Source organism: Stegostoma tigrinum, chromosome 1, assembly GCF_030684315.1.
Source record: "Stegostoma tigrinum isolate sSteTig4 chromosome 1, sSteTig4.hap1, whole genome shotgun sequence".
NCBI classification, from domain to species: domain Eukaryota; kingdom Metazoa; phylum Chordata; class Chondrichthyes; order Orectolobiformes; family Stegostomatidae; genus Stegostoma; species Stegostoma tigrinum.
This window is the reverse complement of record NC_081354.1, coordinates 10,851,509-10,866,495: the sequence shown is the minus strand read 5'-3', so window position 1 is coordinate 10,866,495 and position 14,987 is coordinate 10,851,509. Positions and strand designations below refer to the sequence as shown.

Below are 14,987 nucleotides of genomic sequence, written 5' to 3'. Positions count from 1 at the left end.
ACGGCTCCTCTGCGCTGGCATCACAAACAGTGGGACAGCGGTCAATACAGAGAGGGGGCCCTCACCTCCTTTCTCCTTGAAAACCTCCAGGAAGCGCTCGCAAAGCTTGGCACTCCGGAAGGTCACATCGTAAAAACATCCTCCGGGGAAATCCTGCAGGCAGTAAATGTCCGCAGCAGCAAACCCACAACAGTCCAACAGGACCCTCTTCACGAAGAAGGTGCGGTCCACAGGTGCACCTTCATCCACCTTCTTTACAGAAACACGGATGGTGTTCCGGACCCCCTGACATGGGGCACGAGCACTTGCTGCAGCCATCGTTGCAGGTTGGCTGCTCTCCTGAACCAGCGTTAGGCCGAAGCCAGCATTAAGATCCACTGGTCGCAAGGGTGCACAGCCAACCCGACGTCCTCCTTTCACCTCCAAGACAGCACTCTCGTCCTCTCTGTCCACAAGAGAGTGGGTCTTTATTGTGTTCGAGATGTAAGCTGGTTCACTGAGCTGTAAGGTTTGTCCCCAGATGTTTCGTCACCATTCTAGGTAACATCATCAGTGAGCCTCCGACGAAGCGCTGGTGTTATGTCCCGCTTTCTATTTATCTGGTTAGGTTTCCTTGGGTTGGTGATGTCATTTCCTGCATTGGTGATGACATCACCAATCCAAGGAAATCTAACCAGATAAATAGAAAACGGGACATAACACCAGCGCTTCGTCGGAGGCTCACTGATGATGTTACCTAGAATGGTGACGAAACGTCTGAAAACTAACCTTCCAGCTCAGCGAGCAAACTCACATCCAGAACCTCAACCTGAGCTACAAATCTTCTCAAAACTCGCTAGCACTATTTCAGTGTTTATTGAAACAGTTTTCCCATGTGACTTGAAGATCACTCTAGTTAATAACTCCTTGCTTTCATTGCATCTTAGAACTCACTTTGACCCTAATATGAACCAAGCATGCACTGGAAATTATGCATTGAACACAGTGAGTTCACTGAATAGAACATGATTACTGTCTTAAGAAATCATAGTCATATATCATACAGAAATAGGCCATTTGAGTTTGATTTATTGTTGTCACATACCAAGATACAGTGAGAAGTGTTATTTTGCATGCTATACAGGAAGATCATACCATACAACGTACATTTAGGTAGCAGAACAGAGTGCAGACGATAAGGTTTCAGCTGCAGAGAAGGTGCAGAGACAGAGATCAATATTAACATTTGAGTGGTCTGTTCAAAAGTCTGATAACAGTGGGGAAGAAGGTGTTCTTGAATGTACGTGTATTCAAACTTTTATATCTTCTGCCCAACGAAAGAGGATGGAAGAGATATAACTGGGTGGGAGAGATCTTTGATGATGCTGGTTGTTTTCTTGAGGCAGTGGGAAGTACAGATGGAGTCAATGGATGGAAGGCTGATTTGCGTGATGGACTGTGCTGTGTTCATGACTCTGTAATTTCTTGTCGTCTTGGGAAGAGCAGTTGCCATAATATGCTGTGATGCATCCAAATAGGATGCTTTTCATGATGCGTTAATAAAAATTGGTCAGAGCCATTATGGACATGCCAAATTTCCTTATTCTCCTGAGGAAGTAGATGTTAAATAAAAACCTGAAGAACTGCAGATGCTGTAAATCAGAAACAAAAACAGGAATTGCTGGAAGAGCTCAGCAGGTCTGCCAGCATCTGTGGAGAGAAATCAGGGTTAATGTTTCAGGTTGAGTGACCCTTCCTCAGACCTGCTGAGCTTTTCCAGCAATTCCTGTTTTTGTTTCTGATTTACATCATCCGCAGTTCTTCTGGTTTTTATTTAATGTCTCTAATTCCTCAGGAGGATAAAGAAATTTGGCATGTCCGTAATGCTGAGACCTGATGAGCTTTTCCAGCAATTTTTGTTTTTGTTTCCAAAGTAGAGACACTGTTGTGCTTTCTTGACTGTCGTGTTGATGTGGCTGCACCAGAACAGATTGTCTATGATCATTACTCCCAGGAACTTGATGCTCTCGACCATCTCCACTTCAGCACCTCTGATGCAGACAGGGACGTGCCCTCCACTCCACTTCCTGAAGTCAATGATCAGGTCTTTCATTTTGCTGACGTTAATGGAGAGATTGTTGTCTTTACACCAGACTGCTAAGCACCCAAAGCTCTTTCCAGTATTCAGTACCATCAGTGTTTGAGGTCTGACCTACAACAGTGATGTCGTCAGCAAATGTGTAAATGGAATTGGGGCGGAATTTGGCCCAACTGTTGTGAGTGTATAAGGAATACAGTAGGTGCCTGAGTATGCAGCTTTGTGGGCAACAGTGTTAAGGATTATGATGAAGGAGGCGTTGTCGCCTATTCTTACTGATTGCACTCTATGGGACAGGATGTCAAGGATCCAGATACAGAGAAGGGAGATTTAGGTCTTGGAGTTTAGAGATGAGTTTGTTAGGAAGTATAATGTTGAAGGCAGAGCTGTAGTCAATAAGTAGGAGCCTGATGTAGGTAACCTTGCTATCCACATGTTGCCAGGATGAGTGTTGGGCCAGGGAGCTGGCAACTGCTGTAGACCTGTTGTGCCGATAGGCAGACTGCAAAGGAGCATGGCAGTTTGATAGTCTGGAGTTGATGTGAGCCATGACTAATCTCTCGAAGCACTTCATAATTATGGAGGTCAGAGCCACCGGATATCAGTCATTGAGGCATGCTGCATGATTTTAATTTGGCACTGGGATGACGATGGTCTCCTTGAAGCAGGTGGGGTCTTCAGATTGTAGTAAGGAGAGGTTAGTTATATCTGAATATATTCCTGCCAGCTGGTCTGCAAAGGATCTGAATGCAGGACCGCAGACTCCATCTGGGCCTGTCACTTGTTGGGACAGGTGACATTGTTTCACTGATCTTCTGTTCAAAGCAAGTGTAGAACGCATTGAGCTCACTGGAGAGGGATTGTTGCCCGCGATTCTGGTCGACTTTGCTTTGTAGCCCATTATGTCGTGTAAACCTTGCCATAAGTGATGGGTGTCCTAGTGGTTAGTCTGGGTTTCACACTTAGCTTGGTAGTTGGTATTATTTTGTACTTTGTAACTAAGAATCCATACCTAGGTGCCTTTGTACCTAAGATGGCACCGTAAGTAGCGTCTTGTAAACTTTTCACTACTCACGCGAGTACATGTGACATTAAACCTAATTCAACTCAATTCCATCTCTGGTTCATCAATAGCTTCTGGTAACTGAACATTTCTGATTAACTTCTTTGGCACCCAGTTTTCTACACACTTACTAGCAAAGCCAGTAACTGTAGTCATATAATCGTTTAGTTTGGCCACTGAGTTCTTGAACATGAACCAGTCCACTGACTCCATAGAAGCTCTTCCGTTGCCTCGAACTAAACCTGCACTACTTTCTGTACTGGGTCTTCACGCTTCAATTTCTGCTTGTAAATCAGGAGGAGGAGCACAGTGTTGCAATCTGATTTTCCAAAATGTGGACGTGATGGAGTAATAGGCATCTTCGATGGTTGTATAGCAATGGTCAAGGATGTTCAGACCTCTGGTGAGGCAGGAGATACATTGATGATATTTTGGTAGCACATTCTTGAGGTTGGCCTGAAGTCAATGGGTATGATGAACAAGGCTTCAGCGTATTCCATCTTTGTTCATAGCACTGTATACCACATCAAATGTGCTCTTCACTTCTGCACGGGGTGGGATGAAGACTACTGTTAGATTAGCGGAGGTGAACTTGCACAGCTGGTAGTGGGGACAGCACTTCACTGTAAGAGTCTCGGTCTGGGGAGCAGTACCTCGGCAGGGGTGCCACATCTGAGCACCAGGAGGTGTTGATTAGGGGCCAGACCCCACTGCCCCTTGCCTTAACCACGGACACCGCATAGTCCATTCAGTGAACTTAGAAACCGTCAGGTTGTAACACACAGTCAGGTGTAGCAGGAGCGAGCCATTTCTTTGTAAAACAGAGCACTCAGCAGTCTCTCAATTCCCTTTGGAAGATGAGTCCAGTAAGTCCATGCTGGCTCTGGGCTCTTGTTGGAGCAATCCAACCATTCCCACTCCCCTGATCAATCTCTGTAACCTTGCAAGGTTTTATTTCTTTCAAGTGTTCATCTAATTCCATTTGGAAACATTGCTCATCTCTGCTTCCACCACTTGTAGACATTGAGTTCCAGGTCATTACCATTCACTGTTCAAATGCTCTTCCACACATTCTCCCTACATTGCTTGCTCAACACGTTAAAGCTGTTCCATGCATCAGCTTCATTTTATTTTTGTTTCATTTCTGTTGCTTAGCTTAGCACCTTCGCCTGTCCCAGATTTTGGCTCTTTAAATTTCTCAATGAGCAGCCAACAATCTGCTCTCAGACATCTTGCTATACTTCTCTTCAGTAGGTTGCTAAGAAAACGTGTGTTAGTCTGAACTTCCAACCTTAACTCTTCCTCAATTAATGGCCCCTGTGGTTCTGCTGAGAATAATTCCTCACTATGCAGACAGTAAACGGCAGAATAAGAGATAACAAAGTGTGAAGCTGGATGAACACAGCAGGCCAAGCAGCATCTCAGGAGCACAAAAGCTGACGTTTCGGGCTGAGACCCTTCTTCAGAGAGGGGGATGGGGAGAGGGTTCTGGAATAAATAGGGAGAGAGGGGGAGGCGGACCGAAGATGGAGAGAAAAGAAGATAGGTGGACAGGAGAGTATAGGTGGGGAGGGAGGGAAGTGATAGGTCCATCCAGGGAAGATGGACAGGTCAAGGAGGCGGGATGAGGTTAGTAGGTAGGAAATGGAGGTGCGGCTTGAGGTGGGAGGAAGGGATGGGTGAGAGGAAGAACAGGTGAGGGAGGCAGAGACAGGCTGGGCTGGTTTTGGGATGCAGTAGAGGGAGGGGACGAACTGGGCTGGTTTTGGGATGCGGTGGGGGAAGGGGAGATTTTGAAGATGGTGGAGTCCACATTGATACCATTGGGCTGCAGGGTTCCCAAGCGGAATATGAGTTGCTGTTCCTGCAACCTTCGGGTGGCATCATTGTGGCACTGCAGGAGGCCCATGATGGACATGTCATCTAAAGAATGGGAGGGGGGAGTTGAAATTGTTCGCCACTGGGATGTGCAGTTGTTTATTGTGAACCGAGCGGAGGTGTTCTGCAAAGCGGTCCCCAAGCCTCCGCTTGGTTTCCCCAATGTAGAGGAAGCCACACCGGATACAATGGATACCGTATACCACATCGGCAGATGTGCAGGTGAACCTCTGCTTCATATGGAAAGTCATCTTAGGGCCTGGGATGTGTGCGAGGGAGGTGGTGTGGGGGCAAGTGTAGCACTTCCTGCGGTTGCCCCCACACCACCTCCCTCACACCCATCCCAGGCCCCAAGATGATTTTCCATATGAAGCAGAGATTCACCTGCACATCTGCCGATGTGGTATACGGTATCCATTGTACCGGTGTGGCTTCCTTTACATTGGGGAAACCAAGCGGAGGCTTGGGGACCACTTTGCAGAACACCTCCGCTTGGTTCACAATAAACAACTGCACCCCCAGTGGCGAACAATTTCAACTCCCCCCTCCCATTCTTTAGATGACATCTCCATCATGGGCCTCCTGCAGTGCCACAATGATGCCACCCGAAGGTTGCAGGAACAGCAACTCATATTCAGCTTGGGAACCCTGCAGCCCAATGGTATCAATGTGGACTTCACAAGCTTCAAAATCTCCCCTTCCCCCACCGCATCCCTAAACCAGCCCAGTTCGTCCCCTCCAATGATACCATTGGGCTGCAGGGTTCCCAAGCTGAATATGAGTTGCTGTTCCTGCAACCTGGTTGTATCACACAACCAGCCCAGCTCATCCCCTCCACCCACTGCATCCCAAAACCAGCCCAGCCTGTCTCTGCCTCCCTAACTTGTTCTTCCTCTCACCCATCCCTTCCTCCCACCCCAAGCCGCACCCCCATCTACCTACTAACCTCATCCCACCTCCTTAACCTGTCCGTCTTCCCTGGACTGACCTATCCCCTCCCTACCTCCCCACCTATACTCTCCTCTCCACCTATCTTCTTTTCTCTCCATCTTTGGTCCGCCTCCCCCTCTCTCCCTATTTATTCCGGAACCCTCCCCCCATCCCCCTCTCTGATGAAGGGTCTCGGCCCGAAACATCAGCTTTTGTGCTCCTGAGATGCTGCTTGGCCTGCTGTGTTCGTCCAGCTTCACATTTTGTTATCTTGGATTCTCCAGCATCTGCAGTTCCCATTATCTCTCTCAGTAACCTGCAGAATATTGATAGTGGGGCACTCAATAATGGTAATGACATTGAACTTCAAGGGATGATGATTGAATTCTGTCTTGTTGGAGGTGGTCATTGCCTGACATGTGTGACACAAATGTTACTTGTGACTATCAGCCTTAGCTTGGATGTCATCCAGATCTTGCTGCAAGCTGACAAAACCCTGGCAGAAACCGAACTGGGCATCAAGTAGGTTATTCCTTTGAAAGTGTTACTTGATATCACTGCTAGTGACACAGTCCAGCATTTTACTGAGGACTGGGAGTAGACTGATAGGTTGATGATTGGCTAGACTGAATTTGTTCTGCTTTTTGTGGACACGAGATACCCAGATAATTTTTCCTCATTGTCTGGTAGATGCTAGTGTTACTGTGGTTTGGAGCAGCCTGGCTGGAGGTGCAACTATTCATATCATATAATAGAATCCCTATAGTGTGGAAGCTAGCCATTCAGTCCACACCAACCCCCCAAATAGTATTCTACCCAGATCTAACCCCTGCTCTATCCCTGCATTTTCCACCCTACACACTGTGGGAAATTTAGCACAGCTAATCCACCTAACCTACACACCTTTGGACTGTGGAAGGAAACTAGAGTACCTGGAGGAAACCCACAGGGACAGGGGGAGAATGTGCAAACTCCACATAGACAGATGCCTGAGGCTGGAATCAAAACCGGGTCCCTGACGCCATGAGGCAGCAGTGCTAAATCACTGAGCTACCGTGTTGCACAAGTCTTCAGTATTATTGCTGGAATGTTGTAAGGATCCATAGTCTTTACAGCATCCAGTACATCCAACGACTTCTTTATATCACAAGGCATGAATTTAACAGGCTGAAGATTGGCATCGGCAATGCTGGGGTTCTAGGTCAATGCAGGGGTAGAAGGCAGAGGTGGATCATTCACTCAGCACTTCTGGCTGATAGTGGATGCAAATACTTCAGGTTCGTTTTTTGCGTTGTGTGCTGGACTCATCCAGCAACATTCCCAGGAAATTTTCCACATTGTCAGATACAGCATTTTAGCTGGACAGGAACAGCTTGGCTAGGGGGCACAGTTAGTTCTAGGGTACTAGTCTTCTCAACAGTGATTACTTTCACTGGGACATATATGGTTGGGGCCTGTAGGACGGAGAAACTGTTAAGCCACTGCTTCCAGCTAAATAAAAACCAAAAGAACTGCGGATGCTGTAAATCGGGAACAAAAGCAAAGTTGCTGGAAAAGCTCAGCCGGTCTGGTAGCATCTGTGGAGGAGAAAACAGAGTTAACATTTCGGGTCCAGTGACACTTCCTCAGAACTGATGGTGGCTGCGAAAACATCAGTTTATATGCAGAAAATAGGAAGGAAGGTGAGGTAGGGAGTAAACGTTAGGATAGAGCCCGAAGAGAGAGAAAGACAGTTGGACAGACAAAGGAGTTGCTAACGATCAGGCTGGGAGGGTGAATAGCTGTAAATGGGGACTGTTAGTGACTAACAACAGTAGGTGTGCAGTGGCAGGCTGTGTGGTAACAAGGCTTGGTGTGTAGGGTGGGGCGCTGGGACATGGGAGAGTTTAGGCCCTAAAATTACTGAACTCAATATTGAGTCCGGAGGGCTGTAGGGTCCTTAAGCAGAACATGAGGTGTTGTTCCTCCAGCTTGCGTTGGGCTTCACTGGAACACTGTAGCAAGCCGTAGACAGAGATGTTGGCCAGGGAGCAAGGTGGTGCATTGAAGTGGCAGGTAACAGGTAATCCAGGATCTATTTTGCGAGCAGAACGTAGATGTTCTGCGAAGCGATCGCCAAGTCTATGCTTCGTTTTCCCAATGTAGAGGAGACCACATTGTAGCAGCGAATGCAGTAGACTAGATTCTTGGAAGTGCGGGTGAAGTGTTGCTTCACCTGGAAGGTATGTTTGGGCCCTTGGATAGTGGGGAGGGATGAGGTAAATGGACAGGTGTTGCACCACCACTGGTTACAGGGGAAGGTGTCGTAGGGCTGTGGGATGGTGTTGGGGGTGAAAGTAGTGTGGACCAGGGTGCCCCGGAGGGAACGGTCCTTGCGGAAGGCGGACAAGGGTGGCGGGGGTGGTGGAATGTGTGTCTGGCGGTGGCATCTCGCTGGAGGTGGCAGAAATGGTGTCTGATGATCTTCCGGATGTGGATGCTGTTGAGATGGTGGGTGAGCATAAGGGGAACTCTATCACTCTAGCAGGAGGGAAGAGAAGGGGTGAGGGCAGAAGTGTGGGAGATGGATCCGACCTGTTTGAAGGCCCTGTTGACAATGGGGTGTCTACTTGGGTGGCAGCTTTCAGGGAACTGTGAACATGAACCCCAAGATCCCTCTGCTCCTCCACACTGCCAAGAATCTTTCTGTTAACCCTGTATTTTACTTTCAATTTTATCCTTCCAAACGGAATCACCTCACACTTTTCAGGATTAAACTCCATCTGCCACTTCTCAGCCCAGCTCTGTATTCTGTCAATGTCCCTTTGTAACCTAGAACAGCCCTCCGCACTGTCCACAACGTGGCCTACCTTTGTATCGTCTGCGAACTTGCTAATCCACCCTTCCACTCCTTCATCCAAATCATTTATAAAAATCAAAAATAGAAGAGGACCCAGAACAGATCCTTATGGTACAACACTCATAACTGAGCACTATGTTTAATATTTTCCGCCCACTACCACCCTTGGTCTTCTGAGGGTCAGCCAATTATGAATCCAATCTGCCACATTACCCCCTATCCCATGACTCCTTACCTTCTGCAAGAGCCTACGATGGGGAACCTTATCAAATGCCTTACTTAAATCCATGTAGACCATATCCACTGCTCCACCTTCATCCACATGTTTGGTCACCTCTTCAAAGAATTCAATAAGGTTTGTGAGGCATGGTCTACCCCTCACAAATCCATGCTGACTATCACGAATCAAACTGTGCCTTTCCAAGCAATCATAAATCCTGTCTCTCAGAGCCCTTTCCAATAATTTGCCCACCATTTATGGTCACCATTGCTGAGACTAGTCCAGATTTTTTAATAATTGAATTTAAATTCGTTCAGCTGCATGTTGAGAGTGAACTTGCGACAACAGCCTAAGTCTCAAATTATGAATTCAGTGACATTAGCATTCAAAGGGTCAAATGGCCTCTTTCACTGCAGTACTTTTCCATGATATAGTCTTACAAAAATGATACACGCACTTTCCATCGCTTCTCTGTGGGAAATTAAAGTCATGGTCTTGCTTGCTACCAGTAAATAAGTAAATTCCATTTGATGTAAAAACATGTGGGTCAATTCTTTTGTGTCCAAGTGGTCGATGGATGGGAGGAGAATGGGCTAAGAATATCAATCACTCGGTGCCATTTTCCAGGGTCTCCCTTTGTTAATATACAATGAGAGAGCTACCAGCATGAAGCATGGTGACCGCAGATAGTTCTCTGGTTTAGGGATGAGATATGAGACAGTGTTATCAGTCTCAACAGCCTTATACAGTGGCTTAAAGAGGATTTTCCTTTTTAATCTGTCAGAGAAGGAACGAAGACTAAACAGGCAAACAACATTACTGAAGAACCAACAACAGTGTCAATAAACAATCTCTTTTTTTGTATTCTTCATGGGATGGTGAGTTGCCTTCTTTAAACGTTATAGTCCTTGGGCTGCAAGTAGATCCTAATGTGCCGACAGGAGTTCCAAGGCAACAACCCAGGGACAGTGAAGGAATGGCAATATGGTTCCAAATCAGAATGGTTTTTGAATTGGAGTGGAACTTGTAGTTGGTGTTCACGTGCATTTGCTGCCTTTGTCCTTGTAGATGGTAGATGTCATAGGTTTGGAAGGTGCTGTTGAAGGCACCCTGGAATGTCACTGCAGTGTGTCTCATAAACGGCTGTCACTGAAGACATTATGTGTCGGCGGTGAAAGGAACAAATGCTGAATGTACACCAATCAAGCAATCCTTGATCCTTTGAAGGGGTGTAAAACAAATTGCAAGAAAAACATGTGCGGAAAACTCTAGACAGCTCAACCCACGAGCAGCTGAGGATCCCTTCAAATGTTGGTTAAAGTGGCTGTCTCCTGAACTGCAGTGACCATGGCTCATTAATAAGGTCAGAATCTAAATGACAACATGGACCCCTGTTTGCATGCATCGATGAGAACCCTCCTATTTTTTAAATTCATTCATGGGATGTGGGTGTCATTGGCTGGGCTAGCATTATTGTCTTCTCTAGCTGCCCTTGAGAAAGTGGTGGCGAGCTGCCTTCTTGAACTGCTGCAGTCCAAGTGATGTAGAGTAAGGCAGGAGACCTGGCCACCAGAATCCATTCCTTCAAAAAATTAGACGACTTGTACATGTAGCAGGAAGATTGAATGCTCCCTTGAGTGAGGAAAGTTATCTTGAAAGTCAATCAAAATTATGTATAATTTTGTAGGTGCTGAGAAATTGTTTACAATGACAGATGGGACAATAATAAGCAGAGGAAACAGATTTCAGACAATTCGTGAAAAAGCATGGAAGGCAGAGTAGAAATTTGGAGAATAATTCTTAGGAAATCTGTGTTATGGATTGCATGAAAGGCTGATGGAAGTAGATTTAATAGTAACTCAGAAAAGTGCATTGGAGATATACATGCAAAGGAAAAGAAAGTGCAGAAATGTGAAGATTGAGTGTGGGAGTGCAAATAATTCAATAATTCTTGCAAAGAGCCAGTGCTGGCCCTTGGCATCCATATCCCAAGAATGAATAAAAAAAAGGCCTCTCATGAATGCATGCAAGCAGGGGTTCACTGACGACATTTAGAATCTGACCCTGTTTTATCAACGGCCTCCTCTTGTGCTCTAAGCGTCAATGATTCTGAGAGTATTACTTCTAAAAATAAGAAGTATCCTCATTAAGATGAATTGTTGCTTCACAGATTACTAGCCTCTAGTACACTGAACACTGTTTCCCCATTGATGGAGCAATGAGTCCTACCCGTCAGAAACACATTCATTCATCTTCTTCAACAATGCTATACATTAAAAACAGCTGTCCTCATACCTATTATCTTGCGTTCCGGAGGGAGGTGAACAGCTGTCTGATCTGCAAACCTGCACAGAATCATGTGTTCCTGGAACAAAAAAGAGCAGTGACAGATTTTGTAAGGACATCACGAGGTGAATCACACTTAATTGTCAATTACAATGGCTTAGGCACCTCAAAGAAAATAGACAAGTGTGAAACTAGAATAAAAACAAAATAAGACAATTCATTATCTGAAAAGACAGCGGTAGGGAATCGGACAGCAATACTGTCTGAATGGGTAAGCAATCTAGAAAACCATAGCCATCCAGAAAATTTAGAATATAACCTCTGTCTTTTGATGCCACAAGTCTTAAGGTTAGTAATTATAGTCAGTTTTAGCATTAATTTTTTAACATTATTTATGTAACTATGATTTTTTTTGATTTTTCTAAATTTTAATCAAAGAAGCAGACAGCCTTTTGAACCTAAACAAGTATGCTCATTGACTTAAATTAGCAACGGCTGGAACAATGTAATAGCAGAGGTTTTTGCATACTAAATGAGCCACTTTTACATCAGTTTGTCTCCACCTCCAAATTAAACAGAACGGTGGGGAAAAAATGTCATTGTTCTTGCTAGTGAACTCAGGTGGTTCCTCTTTCACCTCAAACTGCATTGCAATCCTATTTGCATATTGGATGAACCACTGCCAAATTGTAGGTCTGTCTGTAAAATTAACATCAAAATAATAAATATATTAAAAGTGAATGTTAGCTTTTGTTATATATTGAATAGCACTGTTAATACAACGCAAAATCCTATTTGCTTTGGCATTAGCTTCTTTAATAATGGTCATATACCTGTAGAGCATCAGAATTAAAATTAAAACTCTTCCTTCCTTCAACTGCCTTCAATTCTATTCACGGTACTTTGCAAGTATGTTCAGCTTACTCAAATGCACAATGCTGAACTTAGCTAGCTTCCATACGAAGCTGTAACAGCATTCTTCCAATGTAATTTAAACAATTTTCACAGTCTAACTCTTGCATCATTTGTCCTACCACCCACTAACGTGCAAACAGTATGCAGGGACATTGTACAAAGCAATTCTGACCACTAACCATCACCTTCCACGCTCCATGGGTCCCATCACCTTAATTCAGCAATTTTAAAAGCAGGAAGAATTTGCATCCAAGAAGCAGTTATTGTGAATTCATTCTCCTCAAAAAGTTATAATTAATTAAGTACTTTTAAGAAGTAGTCACTGTAGTGATGTTGAACTAATGCACATATAAAATGATAATGCAATATTTTAAATCAGTGCAAATCATCTGACTGAAGGTGACACCAGAGGCTTCCTTCCGCAACAATGGTGCACAAACCTCTAGACAAATGATACATACCTTATATGACAATATGTTGCGGAACTTTTGGCTAAAACAAAAGAAATCATAATAGTAATTAGTTCTTGCATCTGAGGCAAGCACTTAACATGAAGTATTAAATGGCAGAGCAGGGCTGAGGGGCTAAATTGCCTACTTCTGCTCCTAGTTTTTATGTTTTATGCAAGGATTAGCACTCACTTCATTGATTCGTCTGTTCACACTAGCAACAATGGCTAGTCATCTACAAACCTACTTGCATGTACTGATACTTGTGTGTCTTTATTCATACATTCACTTCCATGTTGAATAGGAATGTTCAAATTTGTGTGCCTATAAGTACTCCAGGCATGCATGTGACTGTTATAATTAGATAGATAGGTACAAAAGATTCCTGTGAAGTGACATCCATTACAATTCTGAAATAAAGTTTACAAAATTACTGCTGTAAACTGCTTTCTGCAGCATGTTATAAAACTCAGCCAATTACATTAAAAAAAACTGACCAGTGGATAGATGACCTTCATGGTATTGGCCTGAGGAGTGTTGCTGAACAAAGAGACCTTGGAGTGCAGGTTCATTGTTCCTTGAAAGTGGAGTCACAAGTAGATAGGATAGTGAAGAAGGTGTTTGGTATGCTTGCCTTTATTGGTCAGTGCATTGGGAATGTGCTCCTGAGATGCTGCTTGGCCTGCTGTGTTCATCCAGCTCCACACTTTGTTATCATTGGGAATAGCAGTTGGACGGAAATGTTGCAGCTGTACAGGATATTGGATAGGACACTATTAGAATACTGCTTGCAATTCTGGTCTCTCTGCTAAAGGGAAGATGTTTTTGAAACTTGAAAGGGTTCTGAAAAAATTTACAAGGATGTTACCAGGGTTGGAGTGTTTGAGCTACAGGGACAGACTGAATAGATTGGGGCTATTTTCCTTGGAGTGTCAGAGGTTGAGGGGTGATCTTATAGAGGTTAATAAAATCATGAGGGGCATGGCCAAGGTCTTTTCCCTGGGGTGGGGGAGTTCAAAACTAGAGGGCATAGGTTTAAGGTGAGAGGGTTAAGTTTTAAAAGCGGCCTGAGGGGCAACATTTTCAAAAGAAAGTGATACATGTGTGGAAAGAGCTACCAAAGGAAATGGTAAAGGCTGGTACAATTAAAACATTTAAAAGGCATTTGGAAGGGTACATGAATAAGAAGGGTTGAGAGGAATGTGGGCCAAATACTGGCAAATGGGACTAGATTTATAAATGTGACTGAGCATAACCCTTTAGAATTTTGTACTTGATTCATATTTGCAATTTTTTTCCACTGTTTGCTGAGTACTTACAAATTATGGGAAATTTTATAACCATATGAGGCTTGGAATGCATCTCGGCTTTTCTGGGTGTTACCAGCATTCAGCTCTTTAAACAAGAGCCTTGGTTTGATCCTCTGGTCATTTTAATTAAGGAAGAATGTGGGTGTCAGGTTTTAAATGTATTTGTAAATCATGACAACACTCTTTAACACTTAAACAATTCTTACATTGTTAGAAGTATTAGCTGAATGAGTTTTAAACTGACCTCTCAACAGAACATGAACAGTTTCCGCAGAAATGCTTGGGAATACAGAAGGTTGAATCCCAAGGCTGGCCAAAACATATTCCACAATCTCAGTGTGTTTCTCTTCAAATTAAAAGTTTTGTTGCTATAATGTTTGAATCAATTGATTTGACAATCAATGTTATAGCTGCTTTCAACGGTTCACAGGAAATGTTAGAATTGTGCATTACCTCCTACTATAAATGGCCTCTTCTTGACTCATCCAGTCAAAAAAACTTGTATCAGTAAAAAAAAACTTGGTTCATGTTGTGCAAAGCTACAGAACAGAAAGATCTCGAGAAGGCCTCTCCACTAAGACTTTAACCTGTACGTATTACCACACTAATAGAATATCTACTTCAAGACGGCCTTTATTATCTCAAGGTGCTTCACAGGTCCTCAATTATACACAGCACGCTAAAACAGTAAGGATTAGGACAAGTGACCAAAAGCTTGGTTAAAGTAGTAGATTTTAAGGAGAATCTTAAATGGGGAAAATGAAATAGCAAAGCAGAAGGTCCATAGGGGGATATCCAGTTCTTAGAGTTCCTATGGCTGAAGTTGGAAGGAAAAGAAGTCAGGGTGCACAAGAAGTCATAACTTGAGGAGAGTCATAGGAGGTTCAACAAAAGGATAAGTAGGTCAAGTTGAGTAAGGATTTGGGATGGCCAAGTACCCGAAGAAGAAAGATATTAAAGGAGGCAGAAGGAGAGGAAAATGGAGAAGAGCGTACAATGGGTTTATGAAACCAAGATACA

The 14,987-nt window shown here is 44.2% G+C and overlaps 1 protein-coding gene across 3 annotated transcripts in view; it reads right to left on the bottom strand.

Annotated features, from left to right (window-relative positions):
• gstcd (glutathione S-transferase, C-terminal domain containing) overlaps nt 1-14,987 on the bottom strand; it is a 171,290-nt gene that overhangs the window by 9,414 nt on the left and 146,889 nt on the right. For all 3 annotated transcript variants that reach the window (XM_059651281.1, XM_059651296.1, XM_059651334.1), the window contains 2 exons: nt 12,670-12,700; nt 11,303-11,372 (listed from right to left, as the gene is read on the bottom strand). In XM_059651281.1, coding sequence (XP_059507264.1) covers nt 11,303-11,372; nt 12,670-12,700 — 101 coding nt within the window. The remainder of the gene's footprint in view (nt 1-11,302; nt 11,373-12,669; nt 12,701-14,987) is intronic.